Source organism: Symphalangus syndactylus, chromosome 23, assembly GCF_028878055.3.
Source record: "Symphalangus syndactylus isolate Jambi chromosome 23, NHGRI_mSymSyn1-v2.1_pri, whole genome shotgun sequence".
Lineage (NCBI taxonomy): Eukaryota > Metazoa > Chordata > Mammalia > Primates > Hylobatidae > Symphalangus > Symphalangus syndactylus.
In genome coordinates, this window is record NC_072445.2 from 64,580,676 (window position 1) to 64,595,783 (window position 15,108).

The window sequence follows — 15,108 nt, forward strand, 5'->3', positions numbered from 1 at the left end:
ATGGTAGACATGATGAGTGTGTGTTGTCACTGGGATGTGAGAAATGAGGATAGCCAGTAGGCACTTAGATAGTGGAGTCTGCAATTCTGGAAGAGATCCTGGCTAAAGACCCAGATTTGGGAAGTGTCAGGATATAGATGGAACTTGAAAACAATGGGAGGTCCTGAGACAATCGAGGAATATTGCGCTGCACTGGAGGAAACTGCAGCGTGTTCAATGTCAAGGAGGCCTAGGAAAAATACCTTCAAAGAGAGTTCAATGCTTCCAATAGGTCAGGTAAATAAGAACTGAATCTTGTCTTTTGGCCTGAGCACAGGCCTTGGAGACCGTGACCTCCACTTTCAGTAGATGAGGCGGAAGCCAGATGGCAGAAACTTAGTGATGAAGGGGAGGAGAGGAGGAGTAACAGCAGGAGGGGGGACATAGGTTGGGGAGGTTTTTAAAAAAATACTGAAGAGATCTGAAATTGCATGAATGCTGAGAAGACACAGTATTAGCAAGCAGGAGCTTGAAGCTACAAGAGGAAGAGTGGATAAGAGACACAGCAAAGCCATGGAGACACAGCAAAGCCCTGGAGAACAAGGCAACATACAAGCCTGGTTTGGAGATGCAGAGGGAGGAGGGACCTTTCCAACTTCAGTAACAAGAAGAAAGAGGAAAAGATGGATAAGGTTGCAGGCGGGTTCATAGATTGGTAGCAGAAAATTGAGAGAATTTCTAACCAATGGCATCTTTTTTTTTCTTCTCTATAACGTTGGGAGATTGAGTGGCAGGGTCAGAAATCTCAAGACAGTAAAGAAGGTTAGAAATAGCCATGTTTGACTGGGTGCAGTGGCTCACGCCTGTAATCCCAACACTTTGGGAAGCCAAGGAGGGTGGATCACCTGAGGTCAGAAGTTCGAGACCAGCCTGGCCAACATGGTAAAGCCCCATCTCTACTAAAAATACAAAAATTTTGTATTTTTAGACATCTGGGTGTCTAAAAATTTTTAGACATTTTTAGACATGCATGGTGGCATGCACCTGTAGTACTTGGGAGGCTGAGGCAGGAGAATCACTTGAACCCGGGAGGTGGAGCTTGCACTCCAGCCTTTGCAACAGAGCAAGACTCCATCTGAAAGACGAAAGAAAGAAAGAAAGAAAGAAAGAAAGAAAGAAAGAAAGAAAGAAAGAAAAAGAAAGAAAGAAAAAAAAGAAAGAAAGAAAAGAAAGAAAGAGTAAAAGAAAAAATTAAAATTTTAGGGGGAAAATTTTCTCTCTCTCTAACTGTTGAACATGCACTGAAATGATTTTCAGAGAAAACCAAGTGTTATTTTCTAATCTGCATGGCACTATTACAGATGTTTACTCATCTTCCTTGGGGCTAGGCATCCCATTCCTGCAGGAAGTCTTGTGGTTAGGCGGTGGCCGTGGCTCTGGGATGATTCAGGAATGCAGACCATGCCTTATTTGCACAGGAGGGACACGTTGCTCTCACTGCATGCATGGTCACAACTGTCTGTGTGACCTGTCTGTGGGAGGGCAGACCCCCCTCCTGCCAAGCCACAGTAGCAGCCTACCTGCCAGGCAAAAGCATTCCTTTGTAAAGGAGACCCTCCCAGACCCTCTGACCAAAGGGGACGGGTGGGGACTTCCTGGCACTGCAGGGCCCCTTGCCTGGTACTCCCAGCAACTGGTGGGGGTGGGGGGGGGGCAGATCTAGGGGTGGGGATGTGGAGGAGAAGCCGGAATGGGAAATTGCGAGTCAGAGGGGTAAGTGGGAGAGAAGGGGGCACCTGCCGGGATAACAGGCCAGATGAAGTAAATAGAAAATCTTCAGAGCTCCCTTACTGGCTCCAGCTGTGGAGAAGGGGGAGGAGAAAACCCTGTGGGACAGGGGAGGAGGGTGAGGGCTCCTCTTAGGAAGTTATTTAAAGCCAACTGCCTTGTCTTTCCGGAGCCCGTTTGAGGAAGTCCCCGAGGCGCACAGAGCAAGCCCACGCGAGGGCACCTCTGGAGGGGAGCGCCTGCAGGTAAGCCGCCGCCCCTGCATCCTGTGAGCCAGGGCCCGCTGCGTCCACCTTCTGCACCTCGTTTCCTGGTTGAACCAGCAAGCGGCTTGCTCTGGGCCCTGTAGCGCCGGTCACAGGCAGCTCCACTTGCCCAATCCTGGCTTCCCGCCACCAACCCCGCACCTGCTCAGCCCAGCTTCTGAGCGGGACTTCGCTCAGGCTCTCCTGAAGCTCTCCTGAAGCCCTTGCTTGCTTAGAATGCCACCAAATGGGGTGGGGGAGTTGGAGGTGCTTCCCCGAGGGACAAGCCCCCTTTCCTCAGGGAGCAGATTATGGAGCTGGAACCCAAAAGGTGGAGGGAGTGGGGCCAAGCGAGAACGGCCTGCTAGGCTGGAACCCCGCCGGCTTGGCTCCCCACTCCTGCGCATCGCCTTCCTCCATCCCAATTTGGAGCTGAACTTCAGCCACTTCTCCTCCTTAGACCCGCCCAGGAGCGAGGGCTCCTGCCCGCCGCACTCACCCAGCCAGGCGTGCACCTGGGGCTCCCCCCCTTCTCCCCCTTAGCAGTGCACTGTTCTGCACCCCTAGAAATGCCACAGCCTACCTTCAGTATTTCCCACCACAGAATGGCTCTCTCAGCCTTCTCCCTATCATTAACCCTTTTTCTCTCTTCTCCCTCCCTTCCCCCCTCAGCTCACCAGTGACTGTAAATATATTTATCTATACTTATGGATACCTATTCACACCTTATGCATCCAAACACTCCTGTCTCCTTCTCAGACCAAACACCTTCGGCGTGGTTGTCTTTTCTCCAGCATGTTGTTAGTGCTCCACATGTCTCTGGAACCATCTCTCTACTCTGGTGGCCTCTGTAATGGGGACTCTTCATCTCCTGGGGGTGTGCCTGGTTTTTGAAAATAGCCAAGTCGCCAGGAGTCATGACTGGGTAATCCAGGGGATCAAGGGGGAAGCTTCACTGGGCCCAGAAACAAAGTCCCCCTTCATTTGGTCATTTGGTCAACAAGTACTTATTGGGCACTGACCATCAGGTGTGTGTTGTTTAAACTGGCTCAGTGCCTGCACAAGCTCCAAGGGAAGGGGAAGCAGGCTTGGGGAATGCGAAATGTTGGCAACCCTGACTTCCTAAGCCTATTGATAGCCCTATTTAAAATTGCATGCCCAGCCTCTCCACCTCCTTATCCTCCTCCATGTGGCCCTGTTTCCAAAGCAGTTCCTACCTCCTCACCCCTAAATGGATTTACTTACGGCTCTTCTTGGGCTCCACCCTAACCCTATCAGACTATAATCTATCAGAGCAAAACTTCTGTTTTGTTCTCTGATGTATCCCATGTACCTAGATCACAGCCTGGCATGTCGTAGGCCTTCAATAAATATTGGTTGAATTGAATTGCAAATGTACATGCTTTAGAAGACAACATTTATCTGGACATGGTTGTGTGCATTTATTCTTAAAAGTGACTTATAATCTCATAAATCTGTACGAAATGAACATAGATACAGCGCATGCATATAACAGGAAACATGTCTTGTGAAGATGCTGCTGTAGGATTATGGAGGGTGGGGGAATCTGGGTCTCCAAAAATCTTTTAATTTTTATATTTCTTTGAATAAGCCCCTTTTCTTCTGCTTTCCTTATGTTTTGACACATACAAAATCTCCCCCAAGATCCTTGGGGAACTGTATTCCATCATTAGATTAATCCTTGCTGCCACTTCTCAGTTTTTATTTATGCAAACCGCAAAATGTGTTGCTCAAGTGCTATCACACACAGATATGTCTGTTTCTCTATTTTGGAATCCTTGTCTCAAATGTTACTCATGTTACATGCCTTTTCTGTTGTCTTCCTTTTTTTTTTTCTGAAGGACCTTGTAAAGTCAAGAATGTCAGAAACTTCCAGGACTGCCTTTGGAGGCAGGAGAGCAGTTCCACCCAATAACTCTAACGCGGCGGAAGATGATCTGCCCACAGTGGAGCTTCAGGGCCTGGTGCCCCGGGGCGTCAACCTGCAAGGTATGAGCATAATACCCCCGCCCCCCACCGCTCTGGGTCCAGGCATAGCCGGGCCCTGGCCCCTCTTCCTTGCAGGTAAACATCCTCTGTCTCCACTGGGGTTCCCACAAAAGGAAGCCCCCTGCCAATCTCTGGTTTTATAAAGGAAGGAAGCGAAAGCATTCTTTTAAGTGGTGAAAGCACCAGAGACCCAGAGCCTTGTCCCAGTTCTGCCACTTACTGACCTTGTAACCTCAGGGAAGTTGCTTTGTCTTTCTGCCTCTCAACTATTTCCTCTACAAAACCAGAGTGCTGGATTAGCTAGGGCCTCTTCCAGCCCTACTGCTCAATGCTTTAGAGAATTTTCTCTAGCTGGAATATTCCACTTCCAAAATATTGTGGCTGTTTTGATTGTCTGGCTTGCACCTCCTTCCTTCTCCCTCCTCCCTCCTCCATCCATTGCTGTGAATTTCAGAGCTGGGGAGAAGTGCCAGACTCTGACAGTAATAGAGATAGAAGCCCTCTATTTCTCTCCAGAGCAGCCTGGTAAGCTGGCAAGGCAAACTGCTTCCCCAGCCTCTTGCCTCTGCCTGGTCCCTAGAAACCTGTTCCGGGTACAGCAGCCGGCAGCTGACCTCCTCTCAGCCCCGTCAGTGGTGACAAGGCCCAGGTGCCAGCACTGGTTTGGTGATACAGACATCATTCCCCTGGGCCATGGCAGGGACATTCAGACTCATGTCCCTGAGTGGCACTGAGCAGGGAGCCTTTTTAGTCAATAGCATTCATGCACCAAAATCCAATTTTACTCCTAAGGGTGTTCTGTGCTGGGTTTCACTGGGGATAAACACTTATTTGCTGGGATGGGTGAGCATGGTCATGCTGGAGCTGTGTGGTCGATTCCCCTCATTAGAAGGAGACCAATGCCTGAAAGCCCAGATTGATGCAGCTCTCCATACAGCAAAGGGAAAGGGGAAGTGCAGTTTATCCAGCAAGCCAGACGCCTGCCCAGGTGTTGTGGACTGGTGTCATTGTGTTACTGTCACACTAGATGATTTGATATCAAATAGTGAAATCAGGGAGGTATCCAGTACCATCCAAGTTTGGGAAAAGAAGTTCACAGAACAGAAGGGCATCTTCAGTCAGGTGGCAGAGTTTGAGGGGCTAAGATGAACTTGTAGTTCTGAAGTCTGTCTCCCAGCTGGGTGCCACTCTCTAAAACCCCACCTTGACAGCCACAGAACTGAGTTTAAGAGGACTTGCTAATCAATGAATCCTCATCCCCATGTTATAGATTAGGAAATAGAGGCTGAAGGTAAGCAGTTGATATTCACTGCTTGCCCAGTCTACGAGTCTTTTTAAGAATGCAAATAAAATTGAAAAGCCTACAGATACCAAATTATTAAGCAGGTTGCCTTTGTGTATTCCATCTTCTAGCAAAATTCCCCTGTGGCACAAAAGACTCTGGGCCCCTGGAAAGGGGGTGTAGGCACTGGAAGAAGTGGGCAGTAAGAACAGGAGGAGTAAAGACACAGCCGCCCTCGCCACATGAGGAGTCAGGACACAGCCACCCTTGCCAGGATTGGGAAAAACGGGAACCTCTACAAAGGCAGTGCAGGGAAGCAGAGAGCAGAGGCAGAAGACCTGGCTTCCTGTTCCACATCTGCCACTTCTTGCTCACTCTGGGAAAGTCATATAGGTGCCCAAGCCTCAGTTTCTCCATCAGCAAAAAGGAAGCAATGCCTACTTCACAGATTGTCACAAGCATCTAGTGAGCACTGTCTGTGATCTAGTCTGACCCACAGCACGTGACCAATAAGTAAGTGTTCACTGACTGGGAATGTGCAACTTATCATACCCCAGCAAGGTCAGGAAAACACTCCAGGGAATACTTGTTCCTATGGGGAATATGTACGTCCTGTAGCCTCCATAAATCTGACATCTGAACAAAATGCTGCTAGTGAGACATTAAAACTGTCAGAGAACATGTGCAGGTAGGCCAATTAAGAAAAAAAAATCGAGGATTACTGCTTTTGTTGATTTCTGGAGGCACTGGTGGGGAGCAGCATAACTGAATTACTCTGAAAAAATCAGTCATTATTTACTTGGCAGACATATGCGTCCACAACCCAAGTGACATTCTGGGATATCCATTAGAGGCACCGGCATAGGAATATGAATGTCCAGTGACTGTAGAATGAATGAACAAACAGTCAATCACTTGTGAATTGAATGACTCATAGCTCTAGTGGCATTATAATTTATTATTAATAACGAGCTCCAGATTTCATATATATGCATTCATTTAATATTTTTCACAGACAAGATAAGTGTTACATGCTCTGGGGATACGGTTTCTGAAGCCCAGAATCATGACAGCAAGTCCCAGATGAGAAGGACGGGAAAAAAACTATATATATATATGCACACACACACACACACACCAGCACACAAACCATCTGAGCAAGGAGGTCTATCTCCTGGTTACCTTTTGCATTTCAGATTTATATTTAATTGTTCTAAAAGCAGGTTTTCTGGCACTATATATCAAGTTTTCTCCAAGTCACTAAGGTACGAAATTTGCTAAGCGACTAAACCTTAGAAAGCACAGTCACTCATTTTTAAAATGCCATCTTCATGCAGTTCACCCAGTGGCCACTAGTGGCCTCTAAGAGGCCTTGCATCCGCGGTTACCAATCTGCGGATGATGACTGGCTCCGGGAACACCAGCCCCAAGTTAAACCCTTGTCCCCATTTTTTTCAGTGGCCACTCTTCCAGTTAGCAAGCTGCTCCTGTAATTCTGACTGAGAAATGCAGAGAGGCAAGAAGAGGAAAAGGGGGGAAATGGCAAGTTTTTCATTGCTAATAGTTCTGTAGCAGTGAGCCTTGCCCATCACTGTGTGTGATATACACGGTGTTATAAGGTATACTGAGTGTATATAATGCCCTTAAGTCATGGCTTTGGTAACATTTGGTTAAGAATTATTTTGGTAAAATCTATATTTTGAAATGTATAAACTCATGTAAGTTTCCTCTCATACACACCATGATATTCAAGAAAAAAAATGAAATATTTGATGTAGGCACGGAAATCCCAGAGGTGGAACCAGCCAGTCAGTGGTAGCATTTGACATCTTTGCATGATTTTAGGCATCTTTAATGTCACCCTTTGAATTCAGTTGTAGCCGGGAAAGGTACTGAGACGATCTCCTCGGATTTGGATTTGTATCAATTTCTAATAGACTGTTCTGCAGGCTTAGTTGGTGTTTCTGAAAAATCTCTCCACTGCCTTCCTGGTCTGAAAGGTTATGCGTAGCTGGAAATGTAACATTCCAGAAGAAACCTTATGTTGTCGGTCTGCTTTGGCTCTATGTTGTTAACAATAGGTGACCATTTGTAGCAGTAATTGGAATCATTTGACAGTTCTAATGTATTGAATTAAAACTGGAAAGCAAGCCTGGCCCTATTTCAAAACTGGGTTCTAGTAGTTTTTCAGGCTAATGGGGTCTTATACCTTTCTAAGAATCTCCTCCATCCCACCACTCCTTGTCAGAATTAAATCAACCAATTAATGATAAACCTCCTCTTTGCGCAGAGTAAACCTCTCTGGATTGAAGGTTACTGAGAGACTAAGAGGCATTCAGTGTATGACTGAGAAATGCTATTGTCCAGCAGCAGTTCCTCCTTTCATTCAGTTCCTGAAAAATATACACTGGTTTTCACATATGTGTCAGGAGCTGCTCCAGGCTGCCCCTTGGGACATAAAGTTGAGTTAGTCCCTGGCCTCAAGAAACTCTCAGTGTAGAAGACAAAATAAATAAAAGATCATTGCAATTCAGTGTAATAAAGACTGTGACTGTGATTTATGCAAATTGCAGTGAAATAACAGAAATCAATGTCTAGTGGTGTGGTGGAGTGGGGAAGAGGATGGAGGAGGGCTTCCTGATGCAAGGATATTGGAGCTGAGACTTAGAGGATGAGCATGAGTGTTCCTGACAGGCAAGCACATGGAAAAGTGTTTGCAGTAGAGGGAACAGTATATTGCAAGAGAGGAGTGACTAAAGGATGAAAGAGAAGATATAGGCCTGGGAAAAGATGGCAGGCATCACACCATAACAGGCCTTGGGGATCTTGCTTTCCTCCTGCAGATAATGGGAGACCTGAGAAAGATTCTAATTAGCAGAAATACATAATCAGAATTATGCTTTACAAAGTGGTAGGGAGGGCCGGGCACGGTGTGGCTCATGCTTGTAATCCCAGCACTTTGGGAGGCCGAGGTGGGCAGATCACCAGGTCAGGAGTTCGAGACCAGCCTGGCCAACATGGTGAAACCCTGTCTCTACTAAAAATACAAAAATTAGCCTGGTGTGGTGGTGGGTGCCTGTAATCCCAGCTATTTGGGAGGCTGAGGCAGGAGAATCACTTGAACCTGGGAGGTGGAGGTTGCAGTGAGCCGAGATTGTGCCATTGCACTCCAGCCTGGGTGACAAGACCAAGACTCTGTTTCAAAAAAAAAAAAAAAAAAAAAAAGTGTAAGGAGAAAATGGAGAACAGGAGACACGTTTGGAAGCTGTGGAGATACTCCAGGCTAGAAGAGGAATAGAACAGAGGGATTTTAGCCCCTGGAGGTATGGGGCTCATTTCTCTTGTTCCAGCTTCCTCTGAGCACCTGAGCAATCCTTCAACATTATAGGTTCCAGGACGTATTAATAACAGCACTTTATAAATTAAGCCACTTAAGAAAATGCTTTTAATCATTCTAATTAAGGACATGTTAAAATTCTAGGTACCCAAAAGAAATGTGAGAAAGAGTTATTTTTCCTGTTGTTTTTTTAAATAAATAAACCAGTTTCTCATGGATAGCATTTATGCTTATAGTTTAGTAATAATATTACCAAAAATTGCATGGAGAATTCAGTTCACCAGGGAATTCCTAGTATATAAACCTAAACATTTAACTTATTTCAAGATCCCATCTGTGACAGGTATAATCATTCTCTGAAGAATATTTTACAACCTAGGGAAACAATAATTTACATTTTTTTCATATTAGAAAAAGAGTAGGAGGACAGGGAGGCAGTTGGTCCTCCGGAGATTTTTTTCTGTTCTTTAACAGTCCATTTTCCGATATGTTTGGAATTAGGCTAAATTGTGTTAGGTAGACAGTTTGAAAGCTGTCACTTTGAAAGAGCGAGCTGCCAAGTTTCTAGCTACAGTATCTCAAAAAAAAAAAAGGCAGCTTAGCAATGAGCTGTTCCATTTTGCCAGGAACTGGGCTTGGACAGGGGAAGCAAATTCATTTCCTGTTTGTGGCAAATGGAGCCTGGATGATGATAACGCTTTTCCCATCTAAACTGTCTTGTTAACCCAATAAACAAAGCAAAAATCAATCTGCTAGATTAATCAGTGCTTGCTACAACACACTCCATGGCAAGGGACATTTCCTAGGCAAAATGGACAATGGAATGAACAATGATATTTTTATGTTTATGTTCATATTTCATGACAGTCATCTTCAGAGTCTTCGATACTATCAGCTGTTATAAGAACCAAATACTTGGTTGACCTGTGTGTGGCTGACTCATGGGCAATGAAATAAATTTTGTTTAATCAGTGGTATTGGGGACCTCACCTCTATCCCCAAAACTTTGGACAACCCGTTAAGCTTCCTCATGTCTTTTCCATTCGACTACAGTCTGGAACATTATTTCTTTAAACTCTCAACCTCTCTGTGTAGCTTTTAATCTTCCACTTCTTAGCCAAGTTTTATTTTATTTTATTTTTATTTTATTTTATTTGTTGTATTTTATTTTTTATTTTATTTTATTTATTTATTTTATTTTATTTTATTTTATTTTATTTTATTTTATTTTATTTTATTTTTTTTGAGACGGAGTCTCGTTCTGTTGCCCAAGCTGGAGTGCAATGGCGCAATCTCGGCTCACTGCAAGCTCCGCCTCCCGGGTTCACGCCATTCTCCTGCCTCAGCCTCTCCGAGTAGCTGAGACTAGAGGCGCCCGCCACCACGCCCGGCTAATTTTTTGTATTTTTAGTAGAGACGGGGTTTCACCGTGGTCTCCATCTCTTGACCTCGTGATCTGCCCGCCTCGGCCTCCCAAAGTGCTGGGATTACAGGCGTGAGCCACCGCGCCCGGCCCCCAAGACGGACTTTTAAGAGATTATACAGGAAAGTTTTACTTATCACTGCCTTAGTTTTTCCCCACTTATAGTACCACTGTGGTTTTATGTTTTTCCTGAGACATTGGCTTGTTAAAGTGATATTGCAACAGAGTATTAAAGATCACTTAGAAAAAGTAACATGTTAAAAAACATCATGCTTAGAATTAAATGTCAAAAGTATACCAATATAGATGATATAATTTAAAACAATTGATATTATCAACTGTCATAAGAACCAAATACTTGGTTGACCTGTGGGTGGCTGACTCATGGGCAATGAAATAAATTTTGTTTTATACATATAACTTTATATATATATAAAAAGTTTGCTTATATATAATATATATACACATATATCATATGTAAATATATTGCCTATAATATGTAAACAATATATTATATGTAAATAATTATAAAAAGTATATATTATATATGTAAACAATATATTTTTAAAAACCAAACTCATGGGTTTATAGTTTTTTCATAGTGAAAACAAACAAATATATAAACAAATATATGTTTGCTTATATCTATTATATATAAATAATATATAATATATAAAGATATAAATAATATATAATTTATAAACAATATATATTTGTAATATATTATTTGTTTATATCATTATATAATATAAACATATGTAATATATTACATATAATTTATATGAACAATATATAATATATAAACAATATGTTTTTATATATTATATATAAATATATTCATGATATATATATATATATGTTTGTTTCCACTGTGAAAAAACTATAAACCCATGAGCTGAGGTTTTGTCTTTTTTTTTTTTTTGACTTAGGTTTTCTATTCTCAAAGGCGTTAATCAGCACCCTTTTTCTCTCTCTTTGTTATCAACATATAAGCAGGCTAGAAAGACAGTATTTTGTTCCAGTGTGAAACAAAACTACTGATCTGGAGGTCTTATGTTATAAATTCCCACATCATACCTTCAACTATATATATGTCCTGAAACTAGCATATTTTGAGAATAAAATGGTAAATGACATTTAAAGGACACCTATGGTTAATCCTACAGTAAATGAGATAATTTATTTTGAAATGAATGATCAACTCTAAGCTCCAAATTTTCAGGTAAAAGGTGTTTAAGTGAAAGGAGGCACATTTGCTGTGGCATTTTTGCACATTGCCCCAGGCACTATAGCAAGATAATTAAGACATTGTCCAGTCTTCAAGGGGATTACAATCCCATGGCTGAAAAATCACCTATATAAAGATAATACAAAGAGATTAATGATAATACTTAAAAAAAAAAAAAAGACAGATGTTTCCTGAGAATCAAGAGGAGAAAAGCTTTCTATTTACCTGTGGAAATTCAAAGCAAGCCTGTCTGCTCAGAAGACAAGGAGTATAAAAGGGCATGCTTCCCTGGGAAGGTTAGAAGGCACTGCTAAAAAGCTTCCCAGGGGCCTTCTTTACCTTGTGACTTCCATTGCTCAGATTCCAGCCTCACACCATGCCTTCTCAGATACCTGACTTCTTAATGATGGGTCCTAAGGGCCCATCCAAATGCCCAGTGCTACTATGATTATTATTGCCATCAATTTCTGAGCATTTACCATGTACCAGGCCCTATGATACAGCACTCGGTGCATTTTCTCATTTAATCCTCGCACCAACTTCATTTTGCAGATGAGAAAACTGAGGCACAGGACATTTATGTAACTTGCCAAGGTCACAAAGACAGTGAGTGAGAGTTGGGATTTGGGTTCAGGCAGCCTGGCTCCACAGTCTATGCTCTTACTATGCTCTTCTACTTCTCTTAATGATAATAACAATAATAATAATAAACATTTATTAAGGCCGGGCGCGGTGGCTCACGCCTGTAATCCCAGCACTTTGGGAGGCCGAGGCAGGCGGATCACAAGGTCAGGAGATCGAGACCATCCTGACTAACACAGTGAAACCCCGTCTCTACTAAAAATACAAAAAATTAGCTGGGCGAGGTGGCGGGTGCCTATAGACCCAGCTACTCAGGAGGCTGAGGCAGGAGAATGGCGTGAACCCCGGGGGGCGGAGCCTGCAGTGAGCCGAGATCGCGCCACTGCACTCCAGCCTGGGTGACAGAGCGAGATTCTGTCTCAAAAAAAAAAAAAAAAAGAAAGTACTTGGTGTCAGCCACTCTATACGATAGGTACTTCATTCCCATGTTAAAGATAAGAAAACTGAGGCTCAGAGAGATTAAATAACTTCTGAGGCTGCACAATTAGTAAGTAGTGAAGCATTTCCAAAAACATATTCTGAAAAATGCAGATCTCCAAAGAAAAAAGTCTCCGTAGTCACTTACGTTTGGAAACCATTGCCCCTCTAGGATATCTGTGGTGTCCATCAGCATATTAAAGTCTCACATGAATGCTTCAGTAAAGAATCCTGATCAGCTTTGGTTAGGCCAGCATTTTCCACACTGGTTTAACCACAGAGCTCTAATTCTTCCAATACCTGTCAATATTCCATAAAACTAGCACTATGCCATGATGGACTGACTAACCAGTCTCACTAGACATTAACCAGGCACACTAGGCTAGGATGTAAAGCTGGAAAGCCAGGTTTTCATTTGCAATGAGAACTAGGATGGATGAGACATACCAATGATACCAAAGAAACACTTGAGTATTTCTCCCTCTCCAGCTTTACTTTGCCTTGTAGGTAGAGCTGCTTGGGAAGCCAAGGCAGGACTCATTTCAGGGGCACATTATCATGCAGGGAGGGAGGGTAGAAGTAGAGAAGGCAAATCCAGGAGTACCAGAGGAGCAGTGCCTTGAACCCCTACATGCAGGCTAAACTCACGTGGCCCCTCACCCAGAACACTGCAACAGCTTCCTAACTGGGTTCAGCTTCCACCATTGCCCCTTGCAATCCCTCTTCCACTCTGCCACCAGAAGCAGTTTAAATATATATATAAATCTAATCGTGTCAGTTTGCTGTTTCAGATTCTTCACCGGATCCACCACGCAATTAAAACCCAAACTCCTTCGCATGGTCTCCAAGGCTCGCATGATGAGCAGCCTCCTCCTTACTCTTCCACCGTGGCTCCCACTAATACATTTCAGCCAATCGTCATCTTTCAATTTCTTAAGCAACTACACACTCTCTTGCCTCAGTCTTCACCTATCCTTCTTTCTCCGCCTGAAGCATTCCTCTCCACCTCCCTTTCCACATGGACAACTGACTCCTCTTTTGCTCACTGCTTATGTCTCACTTCCTTCAGAGAAATTCCTTATTTTCCACCCCCTAAATGTGGGTTAGGGGTTCCTCCCTGATACTCCCCTCAGTACTCTTTACTTCCTTTGTCAGAGATGTCTGACACTGTGTCCTAATTATCTGTCCACATTTTAGCATTTACTGCTGTGCGTTTCCTTAGCTAGTAGTTATTAGATAGTTGCCTCATCAACATTTATACCCATGTCTTGAGTGGCAACATAAAATAGCACACTCATAACATTCCCAGAGGACAAGAAGCTAGGGAGAATATTAAATATATTAAATGCATACTTAGGGGTTAAAATGATCTTAAGAGCATGGGACAGTGAACCAAATTCAATAAGAAGAAATTTAACACATGCAAAGTCTTAACGTCGAACTAAACAGAAGAAAACAATTGCACAAATAAATATAGCCAAATAGCAACATGAGTGGGTGACTTGTAGGGGCCTCAACTGAATTTTGATCCATTGTTGCTAGAAATAACATTAGAATGTGTTTTAAGGGAGGCTGAGGCAGATGGATTACCTGAGGTCAGGAGTTCGAGACTGGCCTGACCAATATGGTGAAACCCCATCTCTACAAAAACAAAAACAAAAAAATTAGCCAGGTGTGGTGGTGTCAGCCTGTGGTCTCAGCAACTTGAGAGGCTGAGACAGGACAATTGCTTGAACCCAGGAGGCAGAAGTTGCAGTGAGCCGAAACTGCACCACTGAACTCCAGCCTGAGCAACAGAGCAGGACTCTGTCTCAAAAAAAAAAAAGAAAAAAAAAAGTGTTTTAAGGGTTTTGCTTTATCAGATGCATAATATAAGTCAACAGTGAGTTAAGAGTATCTAAGACACTAATAATGTCTTGAGCTGAAATAATAGACTATTTATTTTAAAAGATGTAATGGTCTCTTTTTTTTTTTTTTTTTTACAGAAAAACCACAACTAGAGTAATGTACTTAATTCCAGAAAATAACACTTCAAAAGAGAAATTGACAAAATGGAAAATATTCCAAAACAGAGTGTTGGATAAAAGTTCTAGAAATAACTTCTTAAAAATGTTAAATAGGCTGGGTGCGATGGCTCACGCCTGTAATCCTAGCTTTGGGAGGCTGAGCGGGTGGATCACCTGAGGCCACGAGTTCAAGACCAGCCTGGCCAACAAGGTGAAACCTGTCTCTACTAAATTAAAAAAAAAATACAAAAATTAGCGGGGCATGGTGGTGAGTGCCTGCAATCCCAGCTACTCAGGAGGATGAGGTGGGGAGGATTGCTTGAACCCAGGAGGCAGAGGTTGCAGTGAGCCAAGATCGCGCCACTGCACTCCAGTCTGGGCAACGGAGCAAGACTCTGTCTCAAACAAACAAACAGTTAAATAAATGAAGAATGTTTTACTCAGAAAAAAAAAAAAACCCTATGAGCAGTCTTTAAATACCTAGAGAGTACCAGATAACATGAATAAGAGGACTTATTCTATATTTATCTAGAAGTCAGAACGAGGACCCATGGTTAGAAAAATTACAGGGAAGCAGATGTCAGTTTATCTTAAGAGAAGTTTTCAAATAATTGGAGTTGTTTAAAAATGGACTGTTTGCCCTATGAAATAATGAGTTCCCTGTTCAAATGGAAGCTAGAAGCTCAAGTAGTAGGGCTCTCATGAAAATGTTTCATGCAGGATATAGCAGTTCTGCCAGATGGCTGAGAAG

At 43.1% G+C, this 15,108-nt stretch overlaps 1 protein-coding gene across 2 annotated transcripts in view; it reads left to right on the plus strand.

Annotated features, from left to right (window-relative positions):
- Positions 1-1,770: 1,770 nt before the first annotated feature.
- F13A1 (coagulation factor XIII A chain) overlaps positions 1,771-15,108 on the plus strand; it is a 184,333-nt gene continuing 170,995 nt past the window's right edge. The window contains exons 1-2 of one of the 2 annotated variants that reach the window (XM_055262955.2): positions 1,771-2,012; positions 3,875-4,022. In XM_055262955.2, the coding sequence (XP_055118930.2) occupies positions 3,893-4,022 (130 nt within the window). In that variant the 5' untranslated portion in view covers positions 1,771-2,012; positions 3,875-3,892. Of the gene's footprint in view, positions 2,013-2,911; positions 2,938-3,874; positions 4,023-15,108 lie in introns of those variants that run through there. The other variant, XM_063632444.1, reaches the window with a different exon arrangement.